General features: G+C 40.9%; 1 protein-coding gene across 5 annotated transcripts in view; it reads right to left on the bottom strand.

Moving 5' to 3' along the window:
• LRP1B (LDL receptor related protein 1B) overlaps window positions 1-26,380 on the bottom strand; it is a 1,609,743-nt gene that overhangs the window by 341,596 nt on the left and 1,241,767 nt on the right. For all 5 annotated transcript variants that reach the window (XM_019480601.2, XM_059727405.1, XM_059727406.1 and 2 more), the window contains 2 exons: window positions 12,638-12,830; window positions 11,951-12,076 (listed from right to left, as the gene is read on the bottom strand). In XM_019480601.2, the coding sequence (XP_019336146.2) occupies window positions 11,951-12,076; window positions 12,638-12,830 (319 nt within the window). The remainder of the gene's footprint in view (window positions 1-11,950; window positions 12,077-12,637; window positions 12,831-26,380) is intronic.

Genomic DNA, 26,380 nt, shown 5'->3' with positions numbered 1-26,380 from the left:
AAGGTCAATGCACTACTACTGATGTTGAAATGAAGCACTGTTCTGAAAACCCAATGAAGCAAATTTGATATTTATAACAACACATCTGTGTCCATTGCAAACCATCTGCAAAAATTTAATTTTTTTTGTTTTCTATCAGTTTACCTGAGGCAACAATTGAATATATAAATGATATATTATTAAATATGGGAGATAGTATAAGAAAGCATATTTTTGGGTTGAAGTTAGGAGAGGTACCCTGTAATGCTACTTTGTTTTCTGAATGTAATTTCATCATTACCCCCTACTGGCTCATTCAAAAATGAGTAGATGTCTATAACATGCAACCACTCAGATTTGAAAGCATATTTTTCTAGTTGGTTCTAAGGCACCCTCTACATGTTACACTTAAGGCATGATTAACCAGGTAATCACACCTTAAGCTGTCACCCAGCTACAAATTCAACTAATTAATGATGTGACAAAACAAAGAATAAACCACAAAGTTATTCCACAAAAAATGTGTAACAATTTTGTAGCTTGTCCTTATCACACCATTAATTGAATGCATGGCCAACTACTCCCCTGTGGCTGGGAGCCTCAGCAACTGAGGGGCTCTCAGCCATAGGGGTGCACCACCCATTGCCAGCCCCACACCTGACAAGGCTCGCAGTTGTGGCAGTGTTGTCAACTACAAGGCTTGCAGATAGGAAAAAGCTGCAACTGCAGTGAGCCCCACTCCTCGCAAAGGATCACAGTGGCGGCAGCATTTTCCCTGCTGCCACCACTGCTGTCAGCCCCTCAGACAATGAGGCTCGCAGTGGGGCCAGCATTCCTGGTATTGCCCCTGATGTGAGCTCCACAGCCTACATCAGCAGCAGAGCTTGCAGCTGCGGGAGCTGGTGCAAGGGGAGCCAAGGATCATGATCCCGGGCTCCCCTACACAAACAATGAGGCAATGTGGGATCTACTGTGGGATACCCACAATAATACCTCCTGCCATGCACACGTGATATGGCAGGAGGCATGGTTGTGTGGATCACACATTACATCCCAAATGAGCTTTTACCCACATGTATAGAGGGCCCAAACATACAGAAAAATGTGAAAAAAGAGACGTGGACTATAGATTCCAGTCTAGGCAGGATCTAGATGGTTAAGGAGGGTAGTATCGAACAAAGAAGAAAAACGTTGTAAAGAAAATAATCTCAATGTACTTTTGAGGCTGAGGTTTAACAGTTTGAAAATTCTCTAAAGGTTGGCTATGTGTATCTTGCATTATTTTCATTCCTTTATATTTCTCTCTATTGTTTAACAACTTAAATAACATGGAAAGAAGGAATTTAGGATTCCCCAACAAAAGGCTCTTTCAGCCCCATGTCTATCTCAAGCACAGATCACAATCAGATTCTTCAGAAGGTGCAGAAGACACAATAGGCATCTTTGTCTTGCAAAATAATAGAATTGTGCTGAGCGAGACACTGAACATTTGTGAATGTGGCTGTAGAGCCCAATTCATGAAAGACAGTCTCTTCTGCACTTCCCACATGTGAAGTTCATCTCTAACGGTTCTGAATGTGGAATAGGCTTCTTCCTGCGGTTTCTTCTTTCCTCTGTGTGTCAGGTTCATCTTTTCCTCAAAAGCCTTCATTCCATGCTTAATAGACTGTTTACAAGAACTTTAATCCTCATTAGTTTTCCCAGTCATTTAGCTCAATGTTCGTTGTTTTCATAGCTCTCTTGCAAACATCTTTGAAACGGAGATATGGACTTCCATGTGGTCTTCTTGCTGTAAAGAGTTCTCCATACAAGAGATCCTTGGGTATATGGCCATTGTCCGTTCTCCGCACATGACCAAGCCATTGAGGGTGGATGATCACAAGAGAATGCTCAGAAAGTTGGCATGTTCCAAGAACTCATTGTAGACAACCTTGTCCCACCAAGAAATTCCTAGCATGTGGTAATGGCAATGCAAATGAAAGCTGTTGAGATGATTTTTTTTTTTTCTTGGGTAAAGTATGTGGTCCTGGATTCCCTGCCATGCAAAAGAGTGTTGATGATGAAAGCATGACATATTTTGACCTTGGATCTAACTCATTTACTCAGTATACTCATGATACCTTATGCTTTGCAAATACAGGCAGTCCTCGACTTACAATGTTTCGAGTTACAACATTTATACATTGACACTGTTTCAACTTTATGACATCAGTTTCGACTTTATAACACTTGATCCGATGCAATGCCATGCCAGAGAACAAGTTCACTGCAGCGCTCATCTGGAGAATATCTGTCCAAACTTCCTTGCACATGTTCTTTAAGAGAATACAAGACTCCGGAAACACCTGCAGCCAAGACTCCTGAGAAGACTCTAGCCAAGAACCCTTCAAAAAGTCCAACCAAGAGCCTTTCAAAAAGTCCAGCAAAGTCACCTCAAAGAAGTTCTTCCAAATCAATATGATTGCTACTTACAATATAAATACATTAATGTAGCTATATTACTCATCTCTAATTGATCAAGTACAAAATTCTGGGTATTTTTAGTAAAAATAAGGTATCAGGCCTTAGTTCAGGAACCAACCCTCCATTGATAACATTGTTTCTTAGGAGAAAATTGATTTCAAGTTACGTTTAAACTTGAGACGCGGTTTTCAGGAAACAATTGTGTCATAAGTTGGAGGACTGCCTGTACAAGCATTCAGTTCATCCTCAAGTGACAGGTTGTTGGTAACAGTGTAAACGTAAATTTACTTACAGCATTGCCTACTTTGATTGCTGATGAGGAAGCAATGGTCTGGCCCATAACATTAGCATTCTTGATGCTGACTGGAAGACCAAACTCTTAGCAGGCATGAGTGAAGTGACTGATGAGGCTCTGAAGGTTGCTTCTCTGTGTGGGCTTATCAGTACAGCATCATCAGCAAACAGCAGCTGATGAATCAAAACTTTCTCTACCTTAGTCCTTACTTTAACGCATGTGAAGTTGAATAACTTTTCATCTGAGGATACATGTAGATAAATCCCTTTTACGACAACCCCAAAAGAGTACATCAGAAAAAGAGGGGGAGACATCCCAAGCAGGGTCAGAGCAAGGACACAGTCCTTCTTGACTCTGCTTCAATACTCAAAAGCCTGATGAACACAAGATAAAAGGACCACCTTTGTTTCCTACATTTTCTTGGATTTCTTGGGGAAGAAGATCATAACTATGGTGGACCGACTAGCTTTGAAGCTACAATATACACCAGTCAGTCTCACCTCCATCCTTGGCAAAGTCTTTGAAAAAATTATCAAGCCTCACATCTGCGAGAGCCTGGCACAAAAAATTATGCTGAGGGGAAACTAGCAGGGGTTCGTAGCAGGTAGATCATGCCTGACTAATCTACTCTCTTTTTATGACCAGGTTACAAAACACCTGGATGCAGGAGTAGGGGTTGACGTTGTATACTTAGACTTCAGGAAGGCCTTTGATATGGTATCCCATACCATACTGGTGAACAAGTTAAGAGGCTGTGACTTGGACGACTACACAGTCTGGTGGGTGGTGAATTGGCTAGAGGGTCATACCCAGAGAGTTGTAGTGGATGGGTCGGTATCGACCTGGAAGGGTGTGGGCAGTGGGGTCCTGCAGGGCTCGGTCCTTGGACCAATACTCTTTAATGTCTTCATCAGTGACTTGGACGAGGGAGTGAAGTGTACTCTGTCCAAGTTTGCGGATGACACAAAACTGTGGGGAGAAGTGGACACATCGGAGGGCAGGGAACAACGACAAGCAGACCTGGACAGGTTGGACATATGGGCGGAAAACAACAGAATGCAATTCAATGAGGAGAAATGCAACGTGCTGCACCTAGGGAGGAAAAATGTCCAGCATACCTACTGCCTAGGAAATGACCTGCTTGGTGGCACGGAAGCAGAAAGAGATCTTGGAGTCCTAGTGGACTCCAAGATGAACATGAGTCGGCAGTGTGACGAAGTCTTCAGAAAAGCTAATGGCACTTTATCGTGCATCAGCAGATGCATGACGAACAGAACCAAGGAGGTGATACTTTCCCTCTATCAGGCACTGGTCAGACCACAGTTGGAGTACTGCATGCAATTCTGGGCAATTTTGAGGGATGTGGATAACCTGGAGAGGGTCCAGAGAAGGGCTACTTGTATGGTTAAGGGCTTGCAGGCCAAGCCCTATGAGGAGAGACTAGGGCACCTGGACCTCTTCAGCCTCCGCAAGAGAAGGTTGAGAGGTGACCTTGTGGCAGCCAGAAGTTCATCATGGGGGCACAGAAGGGAATTGGTGAGGCTTTACTCAACAAGGCGCCCCTGGGTGTTACAAGAAATAATGGCCACAAGCTAGCAGACAGCAGATTTAGATTGGACATTAGGAAGAACTTCTTCACAGTTCGAGTGGCCAAAGTCTGGAATGGGCTCCCAAGGGAGGTGGTGCTCTCCCCTACCCTGGGGGTCTTCAAGAGGAGGTTAGATAGGCATCTAGCTGGGATCATCTAGACCCAGCATTCTTTCCTGCCTATGCAGGGGGTCGGACTCGATGATCTATTGAGGTCCCTTCCGACCCTAACGTTTATGAACCTATGAATATGACTTAGGGTAAACAAGGTGAGCAAGAATCTGAAGTCTTCTGAATACTGCCTGAGAGATGATCTTTCCAACAATGCTTAGCAGTAAAATACCATGATAATTTCAAGGTTTAACAGTTCCTAGGGTCGGAAAGGACCCAAACAAATCATCTAGTCCACTGGGCAGGAATGAGTGCTGGGATCTTAGTTTCATAGTTGGTAGGGTTGGAAGGGACCTGAGCAGATCATCAAGTCTGATCCCCTGCCATGGGCAGGAAAGAATGCTGGGGTCAAATGACCCCAGCAAGGTGTCCATCTAGCTTCCTTTTGAAGACCCCCAGTGTAGGAGTGAGTACCACTTCCCTTGGAAGTTGGTTCCAGATCCTAGCCACCCTGACTGTGAAGTAGTGCCTCCTGATAGTAGTGCCTCTTGAAGACCCTCCAAGGTAGGGGAGAGAACCAACTCCCTTGGGAGCCCATTCCAGAGCCTGGCAGCCCTAACTGTAAAGCAATGCCTCCTGATATCAAGCCTGAACCTACTCATAATCAATTTGTGGCCATTATTCCTTTTTATCCCAGGCGGTCCCTGGGGGAATAGAGCCTCACCTATTTTCTGCTGGTCCCCACCCTGTGAGTTTATAGATGGCCACCAGATCCCCTCTTAGTCTCCTCTTGTGGAGGCTGAATAAATTCAGGCCTTTTAGTCCATCATTGTAGGGCCTGGCCTGCTGCCCCCTGACCATGTGAGTGGCCCTCCTCTGAACCCTTCCAAAGTTAGCCACATCCCTCTTGAAGTACGGTGCCAAGAACTGGACATAGTACTCCAATTGTGGCCTGACCAGCACCGCATAGAGGGGAAGGATCCCATCCCTGTACCTGCTTGTGATGCATCTGTAGATACACAACAAGGTGTGGTTAGCCTTACTGACTGCTTCCTTGCATTGTTGGCTCATGTCCATCCTGGAGTCAGCAATGAATCCAAGATCTCTTTCAGCCACTGTGTTGTTGAGAAGGGTGTTCCCCAGCCTATAGGTGTGTTGCAGGTTCCTTCTCCCTAGATTCAGCACTTTGCACTTCTCTGCATTGAATTCCTTTCTATTCTCATCCGTCCACCTCTGTAACCTGCCTAGATCTAGTTGGATTCTGTCCCTCCCCTCCAGTGTGCCCACTGCTCCCCATATCTTTGTCATCAGCAAATTTGGACAGTGTGCTTTCTACACCCACCTCCAAGTCACTTATAAAGATGTTGAATAGCACAGGTCTGAGGACTGATCCCTGGGGAACTCCACTGCCCACAACCCTCCAGGTCGAAAACGACCCATCCACCACCACTCTCTGGATGAAACCATCGAGCCAATTTGCCACCAATCTGACTATGTAGGCATCAATGCCACAGTCACCTAGTTTTTTTATGAGCATGGGGTGAGAAACAGTGTCAAAGGCCTTCTTGAAGTCCAGGTAGATGATATCCAACTCAGAGCCTGCATCCAAGGATTTTGTGACCTTGTCATAAAAGGAAACAAGTTTAGTCGGGCAGGATCTGCCCACCATAAACCCGTTTTGGTTGCCCCTGAGCATTACTTTTCATGCTGGTCCCCTGCAGATGTGCTCCTTGATAATTTTCTGGGAAGACCTTTGAGAAAATTTATCAAGGAGCACATCTGTGTGGATCCAGATGATAGTTGTTACAGTTGCTGTAGTTGTCTTTATTCTTGTACAAAGGGATTATACTGACGCCTCACACATCTAGTGGAACTGTCCCTACTGTCCAGCAGTGAGTAAGAACCCTTTATAGATGGGGAAGAAGCACAGGTTTCCCACACTTGATCACTTCTGTGGGAATGCCATCTTTTTCTGGGGTCTTGCCAATGGCCAGACTGTCTATGGTCTTACTTAGGTCCTCAACCACTGGAATATCATCAAGGTCTTCAAGAACAGCTCACATAAACTCAATAAAGTTAACGGCTGTGTCGGTGATATCACCTTATCTTGAACAGAGTTGAAAACAGTGTTCTACTCATCTTTCCATGTGTTACTTTTGGTCTGTTATCTTCTTGTGATGCTGCCTTTAATGGAACTGACTTCTTTGTAGTTGGACTGACCATTTTGCTTTTGTCATACAAGCTTCTAATGTTTCCAAGGTCAAATGTGGATTGAATTTTCTTGCACAATCACAACTAATAATCAATGGTAGAACATCTTGAGATTTGTTGAACAACACTCCTTACTTTCCTCAGTTCCTTCAAAGTTCCATCTGAGACATTCTTCTTGTGATATAACAGCAGGTTGTTTGACCTTTATAAATAAAATCAAATCCTATGAGTGTGCTTCAAACCAATCACAGCTTCTTCTGACCTGTTTGCTGCAGATAGTTAATTAGCAGTCACATAGAACTTTTTTTGAGGCTTCCCCACTTCTCTTCTCGAGTCTCCCATAAAAACAGCTCTGAGACAGCCTTCTCCAGAGCCTCCATAAACTGCAGGGTTTTCTGATGATCAGATGCCTTAGTGATGTTAATGTGTGACAAACCCTAGTACTTAGAGCAGGTGATTGTATTTGGTTTCAGATTGATCTTAGTGACCACAAATGAGTTATCAGCATCACAATCAACACTATAGTAGCTATGAGTAAGGGGGACATTATTGATTGGACTTCAGGACTGTCTAATGATGATGAGGTCCAACTGGTGCCAGTGGCTAGATCTTGGGTACCTCCAGGATACCTCACAAGTTTCATTTGAAAGGAATGAGTTGGTGATGCACAAGTTATGATAGGAGGAGGACTCCAACAGCCTTTAATTATCATTTATCATTATCATTTATGTTTTCTCTGTTGTGTGGCCAGGCAAATTGGCCAGGATTCACTGTCAGCACCAACTCTGGCATTGAAGTCCCCCAGGGGGAGAACGAGGAGGTGGAGGTGAGTTCCAAACGGGCAGGGATTCCAAAAGTGGGAAAAGGAAGGACATGGGAGGACATGCCATGCATTCAGCTGCTACAGCAAGAGCAATACCATGGACCTGGTACTCCTGCAGGGGCACAGGTTCCACAGGAATGGGGAGTAATCGTTGCACCCGTACTAAGTTGGCACCCAGTTATGCTCAATGTTCATCACATAACTACAACGCTTATTCAGGTGAATAAAAGAGAACTGCTCTTCTGTTCATTGCCTACTGAAATGTCCTGGATCAGGAATGGTATTTTTCCCAACAATCCGTAAAACCTGAAGGTAGGGCTGCAAAGAAGCTATAGTCTCTCATTCCTGCTGGTGGAGAAAAAGGCACCAGGACATTCCAAAACTACCGTACTCCTCCATAGCCTGATTTATGCAAAACAGCATGTTTTTTTTCTGAGGTAATGTCTTAATTAACATTTTTGAAATTGCTGTAAATCAGATGCCTGCCCATACAATCTCAATCGACCACTGGAAGCAATTTTACAATTAGACTAAAAATCTGCTCTGCAACAGTGTTACAGCTTTAATTAAAATCTTTATCACTACAAATCATCCATACAACTCATTGTATCTCAGTTATAGCTAACTAGCAAGAAGCAGTTCTGCAGAGAGGCCTGCAAGTCTAAAGCATGTTCATTGTAAACTACACCTTGATTTTTTTTTAATCAGTTATCCCTTCACTGTCATCGAGGCAAAAGATCTAATTCCCACCCTACTTTACACATAAAAACAATCACAAAGGCCTTTTTTATACTATTATAATGACTTTTAATAACAGGATTTAAAGACAAAGAATATAGCTGTAACCACATCTTGGCAGAGGCGAGGGCAGGATGAGAATTGTGGAGGCTGTGAAGGACATGGTCCAATCCTAAACATTTACGAATACTGTAAGTGCCTCAGTTATTGAGTTAGCGGGTTATTGGAATGCTTGCTATGAGCATCTGATTTTGCTTAAAAGCAGAAAATTGACTCACCTAGGAAACAAGGCAGACGTTTAAGGGACAATACCTGAACTATTAACAGGGAAGAAAGAATGTCAGGTTCCAACCAATGCTGCAAAGCTGTAAGACTGGAATTCAAATGGACGTTGACTCTTAATTGCTACAGAAATACCAGTTAATTCTGTCAACAAAATGCTCTTCAAATGGACGTGGCTGTACTTTGTACTGGTATAGAAATGTCAGCCTCATGATTAAAGTACATTACACCAACAAAAGGACAGTTTGGCTGGGATGACTGTATCTACAGTAAGGGTTTCCACCTGCACAACTTTATCAGTAAACCATATTCTGCACTATAAGCATGCCATCCTGGGCCATACTGGAAAAACTGAACCATGTTTATCTTAAGGAGTTTTCTGTAAGATTTAGGTAAGAGGTGCATGCAGCATTTTATTTGTCTCTTTTGCTAATACTGTTTTTAAGAAGTTTTCAGGTATTAATTACTTTTTACTGCTACAGGCAAAGACTTGCGAGTGTTGGCTGGGTCAGATCTGCTGAGAAGCTACAGTTAGCACATAGGTGCTACAGTTCAAAACTGTAAGGCTTCTGTGCTGCAGCTTAGGTCTCTGTAAGGTTCAGGCAGACTCCGGTCCTACAGCCCTGGTTAAGTGTATTGCCCTAGTCACTAATTAAAATCAGCTGACCCCCAGCCCCTTCCCTCTGATTGCATTTAAAGAACTCCTCCAGCACCTGAGCCCTGCTGCACAACACACTGTGTAGTCCTTGAGCAGCTCCTGCGTCAGTAACATGTGTGGCTTCCCTGGTTCCTGACCCTAACCTTTGTCGTAGTACTGAATTTTGGTTTTGGATTCTCCCTGCAGATTTGTTTCCTGACTCCTGACCCTGGTTGGGCTTACTCTTGGACTTTGCCCTGTGCATTTGATTTTCCTTTGGAATTTTTAACTAGGTTTCTGATTCCCAGCTCCTGATCCTGGCCTGACATTTTGGCTCCTGACTTCTGGCTTCTGACCCTTACTTCTGCAAACCCCAGTCCCATGTCTGGCTGTTATCACTAGGCCAGTTGGCCTGGTGGACTGTGACATTGACTGCTCTAAGAACCACTAAATTCCTCACCAGTTAAGTAAAGCCTTAAGGCATAAGACCTAAAGAGATATGATCAGAGAGTTGAGAGAAGCCATACTATAATAGTGGAGAAGCTTGAGAGAGTCCAGAGGAGAGCCACGTGCATGATCAGAGGTCAGGAAAACAGACCTTATGATGAAAGGCTGAGAGCTATGGGAATCTTCAGCCTGGAAAAGCACAGGCTCAAGGGTAATCTGGTAGCTACCTATAAGTTTTTATCAGGGGTGCTCATCAGGATCTGGGGGGAATGTCTGTTCACCACAGTGCCCCAAGGGATGACAAGATTGAAGTCACAAACTCCTCCGTCCTTGACCATTTCAGGCTTGACATAAGGAAGAACTTCTTTACTGTCCGAGCCTCCAAAGTTTGGAATAGACTGCTGCCAGAGGTGGTTCAAGCACCTACTTTGAATGCCTTCAAGAGACATTTGGATGTCTATCTTGCTGGGATCCTATGACCCCTGCTGACTTCCTGCCCGTTGGGCAAGGGGCTGGATTCGATGATCTTCCAAGGTCCCTCCAGCCCTAATGTCTATGAATCTATGAATAGGCCTTAATTCAAAGACTCATAGAAAACTAGGGTTGGAAGGCAGACTTAGGAGGTCATCTAGTCCAACTCCCTGCTCAAAGCAGGACCTTCTACAATTAGATCATTCCAGCCAGGGCTTTGTTGAGCCATGCCTTAAAAACCTCCAAGGATGGAGATTCTGCCACCTATCTAAGAAATCCATTCCGGTTCTTCACCACCCTCTTAGTAAGAGTTTTTCCTAATATCCAAACTAAATCTTGCTGCAACTTGAGACCACTGCTCCTTGTTCTCTCATCTACCACCACTGAGAACAGTCTAGCTCCATCCTCTTTGGAACCCTCCTTCGGGTAGTTAAAGGCTGCTATCAAATCCCTTCTCAATCTTCTCTTCTGCAGACTAAATAAGCGCAATTCCTTAAGCCTCTCCTCAGAAGTCAGTGCCCCAGGTCTCTAACCATTTTTGTTGCCCTCCGTGAGACTCTCTCCAATTGCCCACATCCTTTTCTGTAGTGAGGTGCCCCAAACTGGATGCAGTTCTCCAGATGTGGGAATAATTACTTCCCGCGATCTGTTGGCAACGCTTCTAGTGACGTAGCCCACTATGCTGTTAGTGTTCCCTTTTTGCCAAGAACGCTGCTGGCTCATATTTACCTTGTTGTGCACTGTAACCCCCAGGTCCATTTCTGCAGAGCTGCTGCTTGGCCAATTGGTCCCAAGCCTGTAGTGGTGCATGGGATTCTTCAGTCATAAGGAACAGCATTTGCTCCCCCACAAATCAAGCCAGCTTTGCTTACTGATATGGATTAACAGGCATAGTAGAGTTCTATATTCTGAATGTCTCAGTAGAGGGACGCAAGCCTCTTTTCCTATTCCCAAGGGCAACCACAACAGTAATATGAAGGGAAAACAGGATCCCCAAAATGGCATACAGGCTAAAGACAGCACTACTCTCCCTCAAATTCAGACAGCAAAGACAAATTAGTGCAAAGAGTGCATATGCTACATAGTACCTACTTATATTCACTTGCACACCAATTTAGTACAAGCCCCAATGTGATTCATAACAGCCATAATACATCTCTGGCTATTCTATAATTATTTAACAAGAGAGTTAGCTCTCTCCTTTTGCTTGAAGAATTGTGTGTCCAGTAGGATTGTGTGCAGGCTTGATGGAACACTAGAAAGATCCCTTTGAGTCACTTTGAAATAACTTGTTTCGAATACTTTAATGTCAAAGCATCCTCAAGCACTAGCCAAACTTGAAATGATATGGGCAGTAACTGTTTAAATACCATCTCTGGGTTGCGATATGCATGACAATATATTACAACAATACTACATGTTTTACAACAGAAAGTGAAAATTACTGTACTCAATATTAAAAAGCCACAGGAAATGTAAACATAATATAATTACCAAAATTGAAATATGGCTATGGCATGAAGGTGTACTTGCGTTTACAAAATTTCAAAGGAATTTTGATAAAAACAGATTGAGAGAAAAAAAAATGAAGTGACATCTACTGGATAACTTTGGTCACTTTTTACAAAACAAGAAGGACTTAAAACAGATGAGGCCTACCTTGTGGCGCACCTGCCAAGAAAGTAAACATGCCCTCTCCCAGTGACATGCACTCTCCAAGTGCCACTCCAATCCCCCAGCCCGTCCAATTTGTTGCTCTGCTTTCTGCTCCCTGCCCTATCCACCATGACATGACTACCAGAGGTTAGCCATCCCTGTCTTTAAGAAGTCTCACATCCAAGTAATAGCTTTGGATAGGTCTGTTTTGCTTTTGGCATTTGACACAATGACAGCTAATATTACTTACTCACACATCTGTTGTCATCTATCAATATTCGATCCCCCCTACATGAACAGTTCACTCGACCATCAGGAGTCAGAAGGCACAAGTCATGACAGCCTCCATTCATTTGTCCACAGGGAGATAGCTCACCTGAAAAAAAATAACTCTTTTTGTTATCAAGTTAAAATAGTCCATCTTTTATTTTCTTTGTTGTAATGCTTGCTATCATTTAAAAGATCAGATTTCACTACCTCTGTTTCCTGGTAACTATGTTATGATACACACATTAGATGATTACTGGACATCCCTTCCAGCTCTACTTTGCTATAATTCCATGATTTTTTTTTTTAAGATAAATGCTAATTCTATATTAATTAGACAGGATTATCATGATGCTAAAGAAGTTGATGTATTAAATAATAAAACAGTGGCACTCCAGCTAGTACATATGTAAAAGAACAACTAAGAAAAAAAAGGTAAGATTAAAAACATAACAGAGCTCTATTTGCAAAGAAACCTTAACTACTTTTCATTCCTGTAAACATAAATAGCATTTAATCAAGTGTGGAAAGGGGAATATCCCCATCTTGTAGTTACAGTTTCACATAATAAAATGCCTTAAAATAATTTAGTGAAAACATGTCTGAATTTCTAAAAGTAATGATATATAATTGAAGATCCATTATATTTGGGCAGTGGAAAGCAACTTACAACTGTTAGTGTCATTTGCAACAGCAATGATGCCCATTGGCTGATGTGGTATATCAGATCGAAGAACCTTTGTATCTCCACCTGTATATTTATTGGAGCGCAGAATAGCTCTTCTCACCCAGTCTGTCCAGAAGATGTAATTATCATGTACAGCGAGGCTGAGAAAGGTACCTGGTCCAGACTTGACAATTACCTGAAGTACAGAAATATGTAAGAAAAACAGTTAGCAACAAGATATATATTTATGCATTCAATATAAATAAATAAAAATAAACATTAAGGAAGAGATTTAATTTCAAACATATAACTGAAATCAAAGAATGAAAGATATGAAAAGTAGCATTATCTGGTGCTTTCAGTAAGAAACTAAAATAGGCTTTGTGCTGACTCAGTGTATGACTTGGGAGAAACCACCTCCCACATGATACCTTAGTTTACCAGCTGATAAACTAGGGATAATTATGTACTTATTTATGGTGCTTTACAAAAATACTGTGAATTGTAAACTTTTTTTTATTATTTCTTCTTTCAGTTCATTAGAATTCAACTACTGGTATTCATCCAGGGCCAGATTTTATCCTACCTATTAGGCACGTAAATGGACTTATTTACTTAAGTGTGATTTTGTTCCACTCTGCTAGAGTTATCTGACAAAATATTAACACAAGAGTAGGATAGGTCCTCCTCCTCATTCACTGCTTTCTTGTGACTCAGTCTTGAGGAGAAGATAGTGATTGTTACAAAAGTAGATTTATCAAAGGTTGCTTAGGAATTGTAGTAGGTTGCTATAGAATCACATCTGCATTCCTAAGTCCACTTATGCACCTAGTAGATGGAACAGAATCTGGTCCATAGCAGTCTGGCGCATAGCCCATAAAAGGAGAACAGCAACATTGACAAATACTAATAAAAATATCCACTTTATCCACAGTCTTCTCAACAGCCTTAATAAACACAGACAAGTATGCCCGGATGTATTACACATCGGGGTTCTGGTAAACTAAGGAGGGGAGCAGGTTTTAAAATTTGGAGCCTGCTCATTGGGTCAGCCACTCAGGAGTTCCAGCCCAATTCAATGAACATTTGTAAAATGTTTTGAAACTCCCAAATGAAAAAGGTCACCTAAATACAACATATATATTATGATATTGCATTCCTTAGTGAAAATACAGTTTCTGATTCAGAGTGAGGAAACATCAATTTCAAAGAGACTGTTCTAGAGTAAGATGGAAATAATTAGCTCACAACTTTTCTAACATAAACATATATATGTATTTTTTTTTTCTTACAACAATGCTGCAAGTTACAATCCACAATTCCTCATTTAAAGCAAATCATTCAATTTGGAGTTAGCTCTCTAATCTAATAGTGCTTGATTGAGAATGAAAATATTAGGAAAATATTTTCATCGCTGCTAAGTCTATTCTATGTCTGTAAAAATAAGTGGTGGAAAATACTGATTTGATAGGAGCACGAAACAACTTTTCTCACCATATGAGATTTACACACATGCACACTTACACTTTATATTACCATATATTTTTTTGTGTCAGCTCCCTCATTCAATCCCTATACCATCTTAGATGGGAAAAGGCTTGGGAGGGAGCCAGGGGGTGCTGTGGAGTGAAGCAGATATAAATCTAACAGGCTTCCACAATGTTGCAATATTTTCTGCTACTTTTTTTCAAACTCTTATAAAAATTTTACTTGGGACTATTACAGATCCCTCTCTATGGCTGGGAAAAGGGTCTATCCAAAAACCACAAAGATCAGCAGGTAAGACAGAGGTCTTGGCCTCCCTGATGCAGGGCCTGGCTAGAGAAGTATCAAACTTTAAAATTACAGTGAACAAGACTCAGGAATGTGTTATGAATGTTCAGGCTTTGCTGAATCTTGGACATCCTGGTGAAGTGGGTTCAGGGAATGGAGGACTGAGTTGCTGCCTGTAAGAACTGGGCTGTGGAAATGGTTGGGCAGACAGGCTTTTACAGCATGGAGCTGCTAGCTCAGAGAGATAAAAGTGCTGGATTTGCAAGGCAGATCCAGGAGATTTAATATCTGTATTGTTGGAGTGTCTGAGGGGTTCAGGAAAAGTAATCCCACTGAGTATGTGGAAAAAAAACACCTACTTGTCAGTGTGTTAATACTCCCCTCAGATGCTGATTTGAAGGGAGAATATAGGCCACAGAGCTCACTAGAGGAAGCCTGGCCTGAGAGAAAAAAACCCAGCTTGGCTATCATTACCATGTTTCACTGTGATTTTTTTCCACCAAAGAGAGAGTGCTCAAAGCTGCCAGCAAATTAGGAAAGCAGACACAGGATAAGCCTTTGCATTCATATAATGCTGTTTCCTGATCTTCCTGTTGAGGTGGCTGAAGACTTGGCTCTGTTCAAACTAGCAAAAGTACAGCCCAGATGCACCAGCTAAGATGCTTCACGAAGTATCCTGCTGTCTTGAAACTGATTCATCAGTTTATCTGATAAGGAAGCAGAAACCTTTATTACTTTGATACTATCTGGAAAGGACAATTTTATGGAATAATTTGTTATTTTAAAAAAGGAAAGAGAGCTAAACACTGCTTATCAATGAAGGGCATTCATATGGTTTTTGTTAATGGCTTGGTCTTTATTGACAGAACCGTAGAAAGGTTTGGGTTACATCTGACCAACCTTCCTTGCAGACATGCTATGTCATATAGTATATTTACTGTTAGTATTTCTTGTACTTGATATTTATTTTGCTTTTCTTTTTTCTTTCTTTTCTTCCTCCTGCCTCATAAAAGTTTCAAGAGTGTGCTTAGGAGAGCATGTTATTGTGAACAGGAGACTATCAATATTACTAACTAGGGCACTATATAGGGGGAAAAAATTATACATTTGATTTAAAGAAACTAAAAAATTGCCAACAATATACATATATCTTATGAAGAAAAAGAAAATATATTTTGGCTCTATAGCTGTTTTAGACCAGGCCCATTCTGAGGTGGAGCTTCAGCCCTTCCTTGCACATGGACCAGCTGTAAATATGTGAAAGAGCAATATCCATCTCTGCAGGTTATGTTTGATTATATGGAGAGGCCCCTTGAGACCCTCTGGGTCAAGTTACAAGGGGGCTTAGGAGAAGGGGACCTCATGGTGGGTGTCCACTACAGGTCTCCCTACCAAGAAGAGGGAAGTGACCAAGCATTCTCCAGGGAACTGGCAGCCAACACTAAAGACTTGATGGTCATGGCTGACTTCAACTACCCTGACATGTGTTGGGTAGCCAGCTCTAGTAGATCAACCAACTTCTTGGAAACTATAGACTACCTGTTCTTGACACAGGCTGTGAAGCAACTGACTAGGGGTAAAGCCACTCTGGACTTGGTGCTGACCAAAGGGGAAGACATGGTAGGTGACCTTAAGATTGGAGGTACTCTGGGTGACAGTGATCATGATCTGAGCAGATCCACCATCCACTGAAAGGCTGGGAATCCTACCGCAGAACAGAATTTCTAGACTTCAGAAGGGCAGACTTCGGTAAACTCAGGAGTCTAGTTAAAAACGCCTTTTGCAACAAGCAACCAGACAATTTGGGATTTCAGGAATGGTGGTCCTTCCATAAGGAGGCAATTCTCACTGCTCAAAAAGAGGTCATCCCCACATGGTCAAAAAGAGGGAGAGGGACCAAGAGACCCACTTGACTCAGCAGGGACATTACAGAACTTCTCAAAAAGAAAAAAAGATCATACATAAAATGGAAAAGTGGTGCAGCACCCAGAGAGGAATACACATTTATGGCCAGGGTCTGCAGGTACAAGACAAGGAAAGCCACGGCATGCATAGAGATCAAACTAGCAACCGAATTAAAATACAACAAAAAGTCCTTCTATAGGTACATAGGGAGCAAGAAAAAAAATCAAGCTCCACTTTCAGAATCTTACTGAATATGGAGGGGCCGCCCACAGTTGATCCACCACAAAAAGGCAGAGCTCGTAAATACTTAGTTTGCATCAGTGTTCTTGAAATCAGATGGAAACTTGTCACCTGTCCAGAGGCCCAGAGAATATAAGGAAGACAGCAGTCCATATAAAATCACTCCTGAAAACACTCTAAGAACATTTGGACATTTTCAAGTCTGCTGGGCCAGATGACCTGCATTCAAGAGTCCTGAAAGAACTGGTGCCTCTGGCAAGGCTGTTCAAAGAGGCATGGAACTCAGGAATCATCCCAAATGACTAGAAGAGGGCTAACACGGTACTCTTCTTTAAGAAAAGGAAAAGAGATGACCCTGCCAACCATAGACCAATCAGTCTGAATTCGGTCCTGGGAAATATCTTCAAAAAAATTGTTAAGGAGGCCATCAACTGCAAGTTTGTAACTGGTGGGGTATTAACAAACAACCAGCATGGCTTTGTCGAGGGGAAGTCATGCCTAACAAACCTGGTGTCCTTCTTTTACCAGGTAACTAACCAGCTAGATATGGAACATGTGGTTGACTTCATCTACCTAGACTTTAGCAAGGCCTTTGATATTGTGTCCCATGAGACTCTTTCAGTTAAGTTGAAGGGTACAGGACTACCCTGGTCTACCATGAGGTGGGTTGGCAACTGGCTCAGAGGCTGATCCCAGAGAGTTGTAACTGATGGGATGACCTCATTCTGGAGAGCTGTCTCAAGTGGTATCCCCCAGGGATCAGTGCTTGGGCCTGTACTCTTTAACATCTTTATCAATGACTTGGATGGGGGAGTGGAAAGCACAATGATTAGGTTTGTGGACAACACCAAGCTGTGGGCAAATGCAAACACATCTGAAGACAGGGTAAGGATCCAAAATGACCTTGACAGGCTGGTCCTATGGGCTCGATACAATTAGATGAGGTTCAATAGGGACAAGTGCCGGGTCCTTCATCTGCGTAGGAAGAACCCTCAGCATAACTATACGATGAGTGGTGATCCACTGGCTGACAGTGCATCTGAAAGGGACCTGAGGGTGACGATTGACCAGAGGATAGATATGAGCCACCAGCGCAATGAAGTTGCCAGCAGGGCAAACAGAACTCTGGTGTGCATCAGCCGATACATTGCCAACAGATCTAGAGAGGTGCTCCTCCCCCTCTATTCAGCATTGGTGAGGCCACAGCGGGGCTCCGTACTTCAAGAAGGATGTGGATAAACTTGGAAGGATACAGAGAAGGGCCACCTATATGATCTGGAGCCTGGAGAATAGGCCCTATGAGGAGAGACCCCCAGAACTGGATTTGTTCGGTCTGAGTAAGAGAAGACTGAGAGGTGACTTGATAGCCACCTGCAAGTATGTCAGGGGTGAACACCAAGATCTAGGGGAGCAACTCTTCAGAAAAGCACCCCTTGGGAGAATGAGGTCCAATGGGCACAAGCTAGTTGAGGAAAAATTTAGGCTGGACATAAGGAAAAACTTTTCTGTAAGGGTATCTAGAATCAGGAACACACTCCCGGCAGAAGTGGTACAGTCGCCATGCCTGGAGGTGATCAAGAGGAGGCTGGGCAAGCACCTCTTTGAGCTTGTTTGAGCCCAACTACCTCCTGCTCATGGCAGGGGACCAAACTTGATGATTTTACAGGTCCCTTCCAGTCCTACTATTCTATGATTCTATGAAACAGTTATTGGCAACTTAACACCCTCATGTTAAATGACAATGAATGTGAAACACTCTTTCTAGACGAGTTGAGAAATTTTATAGAGTTTAATAAAACTACTGCTTCAATATTATGGGAGACTACTACAATATTCTTACAAGGATGTAAAATATCATATACTTCGTGTAATCAGGTTGCCTCACCTTTGGGCTTCTCTAAGCAGGCTTTTGTCCCCTGCAGCTCTTCAGCCTGTCCACACAAATACAGCAGTCTTTAAGCAAACAAAACACTGCCATCTTGTCCCAGACACTAGGAAGGGACTCTGTGGCCTTGCACTGCCTCATGTATTCAGCGTTTCTGCACTTCAAAATGTCAGTGAGGGTGCTTTAACTAAAGTTTGTTCAACAAGCTTCAGTTAAAGTTCCCCTGCTGCCATTTTGAAGTGCAGGGACACTAAACACACACTATGCTGAGGCTGCTGGAGCATGCTAATTAGCACGCTCGAGCAGAAATTGAGTCTGCTCCGATGTATTCTAATCAGAACACATCAGGACAGGCATTAGGCACGTGTGCAGCTGCCCCTTGTGACTCTGGCCATAGCACAGCAGTTTTCTCCCTCTGTACAGCCAGCAGTTCAAGCCACTATTTGCCTTTGGCTCACCACTGTCCCCTCAGTTTGCTTCCCTGCTGTTCTTCTCTCAGGAGTTTTAAGCTCCCAGTGAGCCACTCCCTTAACAGCAGTCTGCCCACAACTTTGGTACTGAGGAAACAGACCAGCCTGTTACACGTCTGCAAAAAAGCAAAAAAAAAAAAAAAAAAAAAAAAAGGGATGCAGAAATAGATACTTTAATGGAAAAGTTAAATCTGTGGATGATGTCACAAATCCTTTGCCTGACAAACTACACATTCTTACTAATATGAGATATGAATTGAATAAATTACTACTGTCCCAGGAGGTGGAGTATGCTTTATATAGATTATGCCAAGATTACTGGGAACTGGGGAATGTGCAGGAGGGCATATAGACTAAAGAGTAAATCCAACCATAATAAAATATCAGCCAAAAGAGACTCTCTGGGATATGCATATGACATGGAGACAAATTAATCAGCAGTTGAGACATTTCCATTCTAATTTGTACAAAGAAAATCTGAATGATACTAGTGAGAAAATAGGTATGTTCCTGAACTGTATACCCATAAAACAATGTTCAGAATTGAAGAAGGAATTATTAGATGCTTCTTTATCATAAGATGAAATAACTTTGGCCTTAAAGGACATGAATAAATCTCCAAGCAGTGATGGATTTCTTGTGGAGTTTCATAAATATAAAAAAAACATTTTACCTCAATCATTGAATGCATATAATGATAGTGAAAACCAAGATACAATACCTACCACCTTATGTGATGCTATTACTTCTGTAAGTCTAACCCAGGCTAGGGTTCTTTTAACTGTTCTAGCTATAGACCAATTTCTTAATGAATATAGATAGCAAAATCCTAGCCAAAATTTTCTCTCTCAGATTGCTGTGGGTTCTCCTGAAGTTAATTTACAAAAATCAAGTAGGATTTATCAAAAAATAAAAAAAATAATAAACAAAAGCCAGAGATCAGTGAATGCACATCAGGCTATTGATAGCCTAGTAGCAGTACAAAATTCTAAAGTCTGCTAGCACTTTGTACAGAGAAGGCCTTTGATTGGACTTCTTGGAGGTATTTTTTTGTATATAACATAAGGTAGGCTTTGGTAAAGGGCTATAAGTTACAGCTGTGTATAAGGGGTATAGGGAGACAAGGGTCTTTGGGTAAATCCAGTTTCTTTTATTAGACCAATAAAGGATCTAATAAAAGACATCTAATATCTTGAATAAAAGATATCAGATTATCCAAAGAACCTTGTTAGGCTTTGGTAAAGAATTTCTAAGGTGAACACATTTGCTTTATACAAGCCCCACTTCGTGAGTTGTGACCAATAATATGTTACTTAATCCATTTCCCATGCAAAGTGGGACTCAGCAGGGTTACCTATTATCCCCACCTTCTGTCTAATTCTGTTTGGATCCACTGGCTATGGCTATAAGGAATAAGGATGACATAAAAGGCAGTAAGGTAGGAGAGAGTAAACACACAATGCGTTTACATGTCGATGATGAACTAATACTTCTGTCACAGCCTGAGAGATCATTTCCTGCTCGCCTATCATTAAATCACTGGACTGGAAGGTTTCGGTATAGAAAACACTCCAGATATATTATCTTTTTGGCTTGAAATCTGATTCTCTTCCACATTCTGTGCTATCACTCTATGACTATATAGTGTCACATAACAGAACTGTTCTACACTATTTACAACTGAAATGGGATGAAGACCTATGTATTTAAGTGGCAGAATCCCAGCAGAAGTCAGCAAATCCATAGAAAATATTCAAACATCAACAATTGATCTTGGATTTCATTTTCCACAACCAAAGTCATTTTTGTCAGTACTAGGCTCCACCTAAACTTAACAAATTGAAAACACTGCCAGTAGATGCATGTTAGAGATCTGATGCACTGATGGCAATGCTTAGTTGCATGTTTTAGTCATGTCCTGTTGTCTTCTTCGAAAGAAATTATAACTATTGTTAACATGGTTTTGAACACAACACCATTATTTTGGCAAATGTGTTTTAGGGTATAGTCCTAAGAAATTCAAATGGAATGCTTCCCAGACTGTATTCTTATTAGTGACACGCAGGATTATATTACTCCATTGGAAAAGCAGGACATCACCGAAGGTTGAAATCTATAATAAAATGGCAACTCTGGCATCTATGGAAAGAGTTCTGTTTGGCAGATTTAACTGTTTTGGAAAGTTCAGAAAAATTTGGAAAGATTATTGGATTATTTTGGTAATTACAATAGTAGTCCTTGCACAATTCGCTTTCCTTCTTCTATACCTCCCTCCATTTTTCCCTCCTTATTACTTTTTGTAACAGATGTCCCTAGTTCATAAAGGGTCTGTGTGTGTGTATACACATACCTATGCACAACCATGTAAATTTGTATTGTATTAAAAATAAGGTTTGTGAAATTAGATTTTACAGTGTGTGCTAAAAGTCAACAGAAGTAGGCACTGTGGCATTGTGAGAGCAAGGGTGCAAGAAAAAGGTCCAGATCCTAAAATGAACAGGGGGACCACAAAACTAAGCAATGTAAGATGTAACTTTTAGGCAGCCCTAGGTTCAGCATCTGGGTTCCACAAGCAAAGCATGAGAACATTTAAGTGCCTCAGAATGAGACAAAAAACATTACACACTGAGCAGGAAGCTACATAGAGCAAGTCGCTATGGAGTTATGAATGAGAGTGTATTTTGAATCTCACTTCTTTCTGGAGCTTAGGTGTCTCCCTCCAATTGTGCTGCTAGGAACCCTTCCCTTGAATAGAGATGGTTATAACCTGTCTTTCAAAAACAGAGCAGGGTTATTCTTTTATTTTTATTAAGATAGCTAGAAAAGAAGGTAATGGGGAAAGGTGCCTATAACTGTTCTAACATATATAGTTAGAGCATTCACCCTCTGCTCCAGAGAACTTGAAAACATCTTTCTCTCATTTGCCAGGAGATGGCTCTAATCATCAGACTCTATAGTATGCATCCTGGGATATGAGGAGTACCCCAACCCCTCCTGCTGTAGCTGTTCCATTTTTTTCATAAAAGAATGTAAGATTAATTGGGCCAGACAGAGGGAGAAAAATAAAACTTGATCACAGCCTTCTGGTATGGACACTCAAATGGAAGGATGAAGTCCTTGATTTTAGACCCTGGTCCAAGGATTTTCTTTTAGATATACATTATACCAAACAATTACTGAAAATGATTAAACAAACATTTAAGGGGAAAAAAAGATGTGCAAGTCCTCTTTCCCTACCCATAATGTCCTGCTAGATAGTTAGGTCAACCAGCCTGACTTAGTCTTCCTTGGGTAAAGACATCCTGATTAAAAGGGTGTTATTAAAGTAACTTTATTAAAAGTACCCGTGAAAACACATTATTTATATAAACAAATAGAAATTAGTGGAACAAATAGCAGTACATATAAATCAGCACCCAGGGACTGCTGTATATAAAGCAAGCTAGAGATATCCTTAGAAAATCTCATTTTATAAAATTAAGATCAGAAAGCAAGAATTCTTCAACTATAAGACACAAATGAAAGCTTAACAGGCTTATATGCCTGTAGTAAATAAGGATGGCAAACTTGGTAATCACTGTATAGAAAAGGGAGAAATATGTAAGAAATATTTCTGTTCTGGATTCGGAAAGAGCAGGTTGACGTATTGATATTTTACAGTGATAGTGCCTATTGATCTGTTAACTAGGGAGGATGTTAAACTGTTACAACATGATCATTTGAAGAGAAATATTTTTAGTGTGCAGTACTAGATTGTTTTCCTTTAAAAGTATTAAAAGAATTAGCCAACAAGGTGTCTGAACTGGTAATACTGAATTTTAATTAACCTTAAAACAATGAGGGGGCATTCCAAAGGAATACATAGAGAAAGGGGGAAAAAATAACTACTACCACTTAATGAACAAATTATTCCAAGATTTAAAGAAAGTAAAAATTATGACCTGGGCAACTTTGGCTGGTTGGCTTGACATCAGTTCTAGACCAATTGTGGGAAGGCTACTATGGAATACAATTAGTAAAGAATGAAAATATGATAGCACAGTAAGTGCCAATCAACATGGTTTTGTGGAAAATGGGTCTTGTCAGGCAAACTGGAAATCATTTTAGGATAAAACTGCATGTTTGACTGCTAACAGTAACTGTGTGGCCATAATTGTGATAACTCACAAAAAGAAATGATATTGAGGGAAAGATAAAATAACCCTTGATAAAATTTGCAGATGAAAGAAAATTAAGTGGTCAATAATGCTCAAGACAGGTCAGCTGTACAAGCAACTTGGATAGTTTGCTAAATTGGCTGTAGATGAGACTAGTACCTAGGAACAAAGAAGATACGATACTTATATCATTGACTATGTCATGGAATGCTAAGACATTGAAAATGGTCCAGGAGTCATAGCAGACAAGCAGCTAAAAAGGAAATTCCATGAATATTATGCTGTAGCTAAAAGCTCTGCTACAAGTTAAAAATAATGCTGGATAGAAACTAGCTACAGAGCTGTTACACATTTTGAAGCACTCACTTTATAGTTGATTGGCTCTTGTTATAACTGGATAGTCATTTTTATCATGTAATCATTACTCTGAATGTGTGTCTGGTCTAAATTTATTGCACTATTAACCAGTTAATTCTATAAAATATGTAATGTGTAGCAGGGGCCTAAGTGATCGAATAAGGTTCCTGAACATATAAGCAGAGAAATAACAAGAAGGAGGCTATAGGATAAAATTAGTTACAGTGGGTACGTCTACACATGCGTCTGACAGCGCAGTTATTACTGTGCAGTCACTTAGTACTTGCTTTAACACTTAGCAAGTCCTAAATGACTGCGCAGCAACTGCTGGTACTGCACAGTCCCAGTGCTGCGCGGGCCGTTTCCAACTGCATAGTTCGTTGCTACCGTGCAGTAGCAGTGGCATCATGGTTCATGCCTGCCAATGCAATGTCACTGTAACTTGTTGATACGGCAATGTAGTGTGTCATGTAGACACACCCTATTAATGAAGTGGTTACTAGAAGACATAACTGGAATGTTCTCAGTTCTGCTGTCCATAATCCACAAAGCACATGGAAAAACTGGAAAGGGCTTAATAAAAAAAAAATAGATTTTTTTTTTTTTATTTCTGGAAATCATGCCTAATGGTAAGACACTTAAAAAGATCTATTTTATTTTTTCATAGAAAAGGTGACTCATTAAAGGTCTAGCAACAACTAGAGCCTTTCACTATTGGGGAAAATATTGACAATAACAAAAGGCTGTTTAATCTAGCAGTAATCGCAATAACAAAATCCAACAGCTGTCAAGAAAAAGTAATGGTAAGGCCATGTTTTTAATAATGATAGTAAGGGCCTTGTTATATATATATATATATATATATATAACAAGGCCCATATATACATATATATATATATTTAAACATGGGACTTTCTTTAACTTAGTTACTCTTTATTTCTTTTAAAATTCTTTCCCCCCCCTGCAACTTCTTTTTATTTTACCCTTTAGTTGTTTCAGTCAATTCCTTCATTTCCCCAGCTGGCCTCAGCTGCCATTCCCAACTAGTGCCTCTTCTCCTCCCATTTCCCTACCCAGTATCCATTATTAGATTCTTTCCCCCATTTCAACTTCATGCAACCATCCCTATAAACTCTCTCTCCAACCCACCCTGACCTAGAACAAGGAAACCTGTAGTTCCTAGTCAGGCCCCTGCTCACCAGAAGCATGTCACTGTTGTGTATGCTGGGGACAGTCAAAGAAAGTTTTTACCCTGAATTCTCTAAACTCAAATTAACACTAACACCAATCAGCATTTGAGAACATTAAAGTGTAATGTGTAACAAAGCCTTAATTAAGACAGTCATTAAGTAATTAATGGGAACAATTTACTGAAAAATATGCTGGATTCTCCCCTCTGAAGTTTTCAAATTAAGACTTGATATATTCTTAAGGTCATATTATAAAGCAGGGGTTTTCAACCTTTTTTGGTTGGTGTACCCCTGGCGGCTGGTTGAGAAGCAGGGAGTCCCCCAGCGGCTGGTAAACGGGGGCGGCAGCTGGGTGACAAGCAAAACCAGAAGTGCCAGCGGCTTCTCCATGTCACTGTACATACCGCCTGGGGCCTTCCAAAGTACCCCCAAGGGTACACATACCCCCGGTTGACAACCCCTGTAATAGCGTAAACAGAACTCTTCTTTTAATTCTGAGATGACTGGATGAGGTTATACAGAAAAATAAACTAGAATTATCATAATGGTATCTTCTATAGTTACAATAATTAAAGTTCTCTTTTCTATTACATTAAGAACATAAAAAGTGCCAAACTGGGTCAGACCAATGGATGCATCGAACTGGATAGATCTAGAGTGATCATTGCCCTTTCTGACATCCACTATTATTGGTTTAGAGGTGCCAGAAAAAAACATCTCCAACCATTTCATGCAATGGCTATTAATAAATCTATTACCCATTTATTTTCTAGTCCCTTTTTTGAATCAGGCTGTGTTTCTACCGTCTTCTGTAGCAATGAATTCCAAAAGTTAACTACAGGTAGCTTAAAAAAGTACTTCAGTATTCGGGTTAAAAATTACTTGGATTTTTCTGGCTTATAAATTTGGGCTTCGTACACTTCTCATAAACATATGAAGCATGCCTAGATCATGCTTACTTTTTTACTTTCACCACAGTCCTTATAATTATGCAGTACAAATGTTATAGTTTCTCTGCACTATTTTTATGGAGACTGAAGAATCTGAACTTTCACTAACAGTTCCCTATTAGTCTGTAAGACTCTGATAGCTAGCATCTGTTCTTTCTCTTATCTGTTATCTAAGGCCTCAATCCTGTGGGGAGATTACTTCACCCATACAAAGCTCCATCTTTTCAGTGATACTCTGCATGAATTCATCAGCCCACATACAAAAAAACCCAAAAAACAGGTGCAGGATTTTAGGTTTAATACAGATTTTTATCTATGGACTATATTCTGTAATACCAGGGAATAAACTATGTGACCAAATGGCTATAAAGACAACAGGACATACTTCTGGCTGGTATAAAACACTAGCTGTTTACAGGCTATAGATGATTTTTACTGAATTCAGAAATGATGTTCATTATGACTTTTTTTTCTTTTTTTTTTTTTTACACAGGAAACTGAAATATCATATTTCACTAGAAAGAAAGTAAAAGGGAGAAATCAAGACAAACTGCTCTTTCTGTGTTTTAACAATGAAAAGAGACAAGAAAGCTGCTCAATTTTTTATAAAAATACATTATCTGCAATAAAAAAATCTCCCTTTGTAATAAATATTAATTTACTTTTTCTCTTGTTGCTTGGTAGCTCTCTCTAAATGAAAATGTATGGAGCTAAGATTCAAATGTACATATTGTACAGCATTTGGAGGGTTTTGTTTTGTTTTTTACCTCTACTAAATAAATGCCTCGGACATACAGGAACTATGTACATTTTTTAATC

Source organism: Alligator mississippiensis, chromosome 4 (genome assembly GCF_030867095.1).
Source record: "Alligator mississippiensis isolate rAllMis1 chromosome 4, rAllMis1, whole genome shotgun sequence".
In the NCBI taxonomy this organism is placed as follows: Eukaryota; Metazoa; Chordata; order Crocodylia; family Alligatoridae; genus Alligator; species Alligator mississippiensis.
This window is presented reverse-complemented; position numbering and strand designations above follow the sequence as displayed.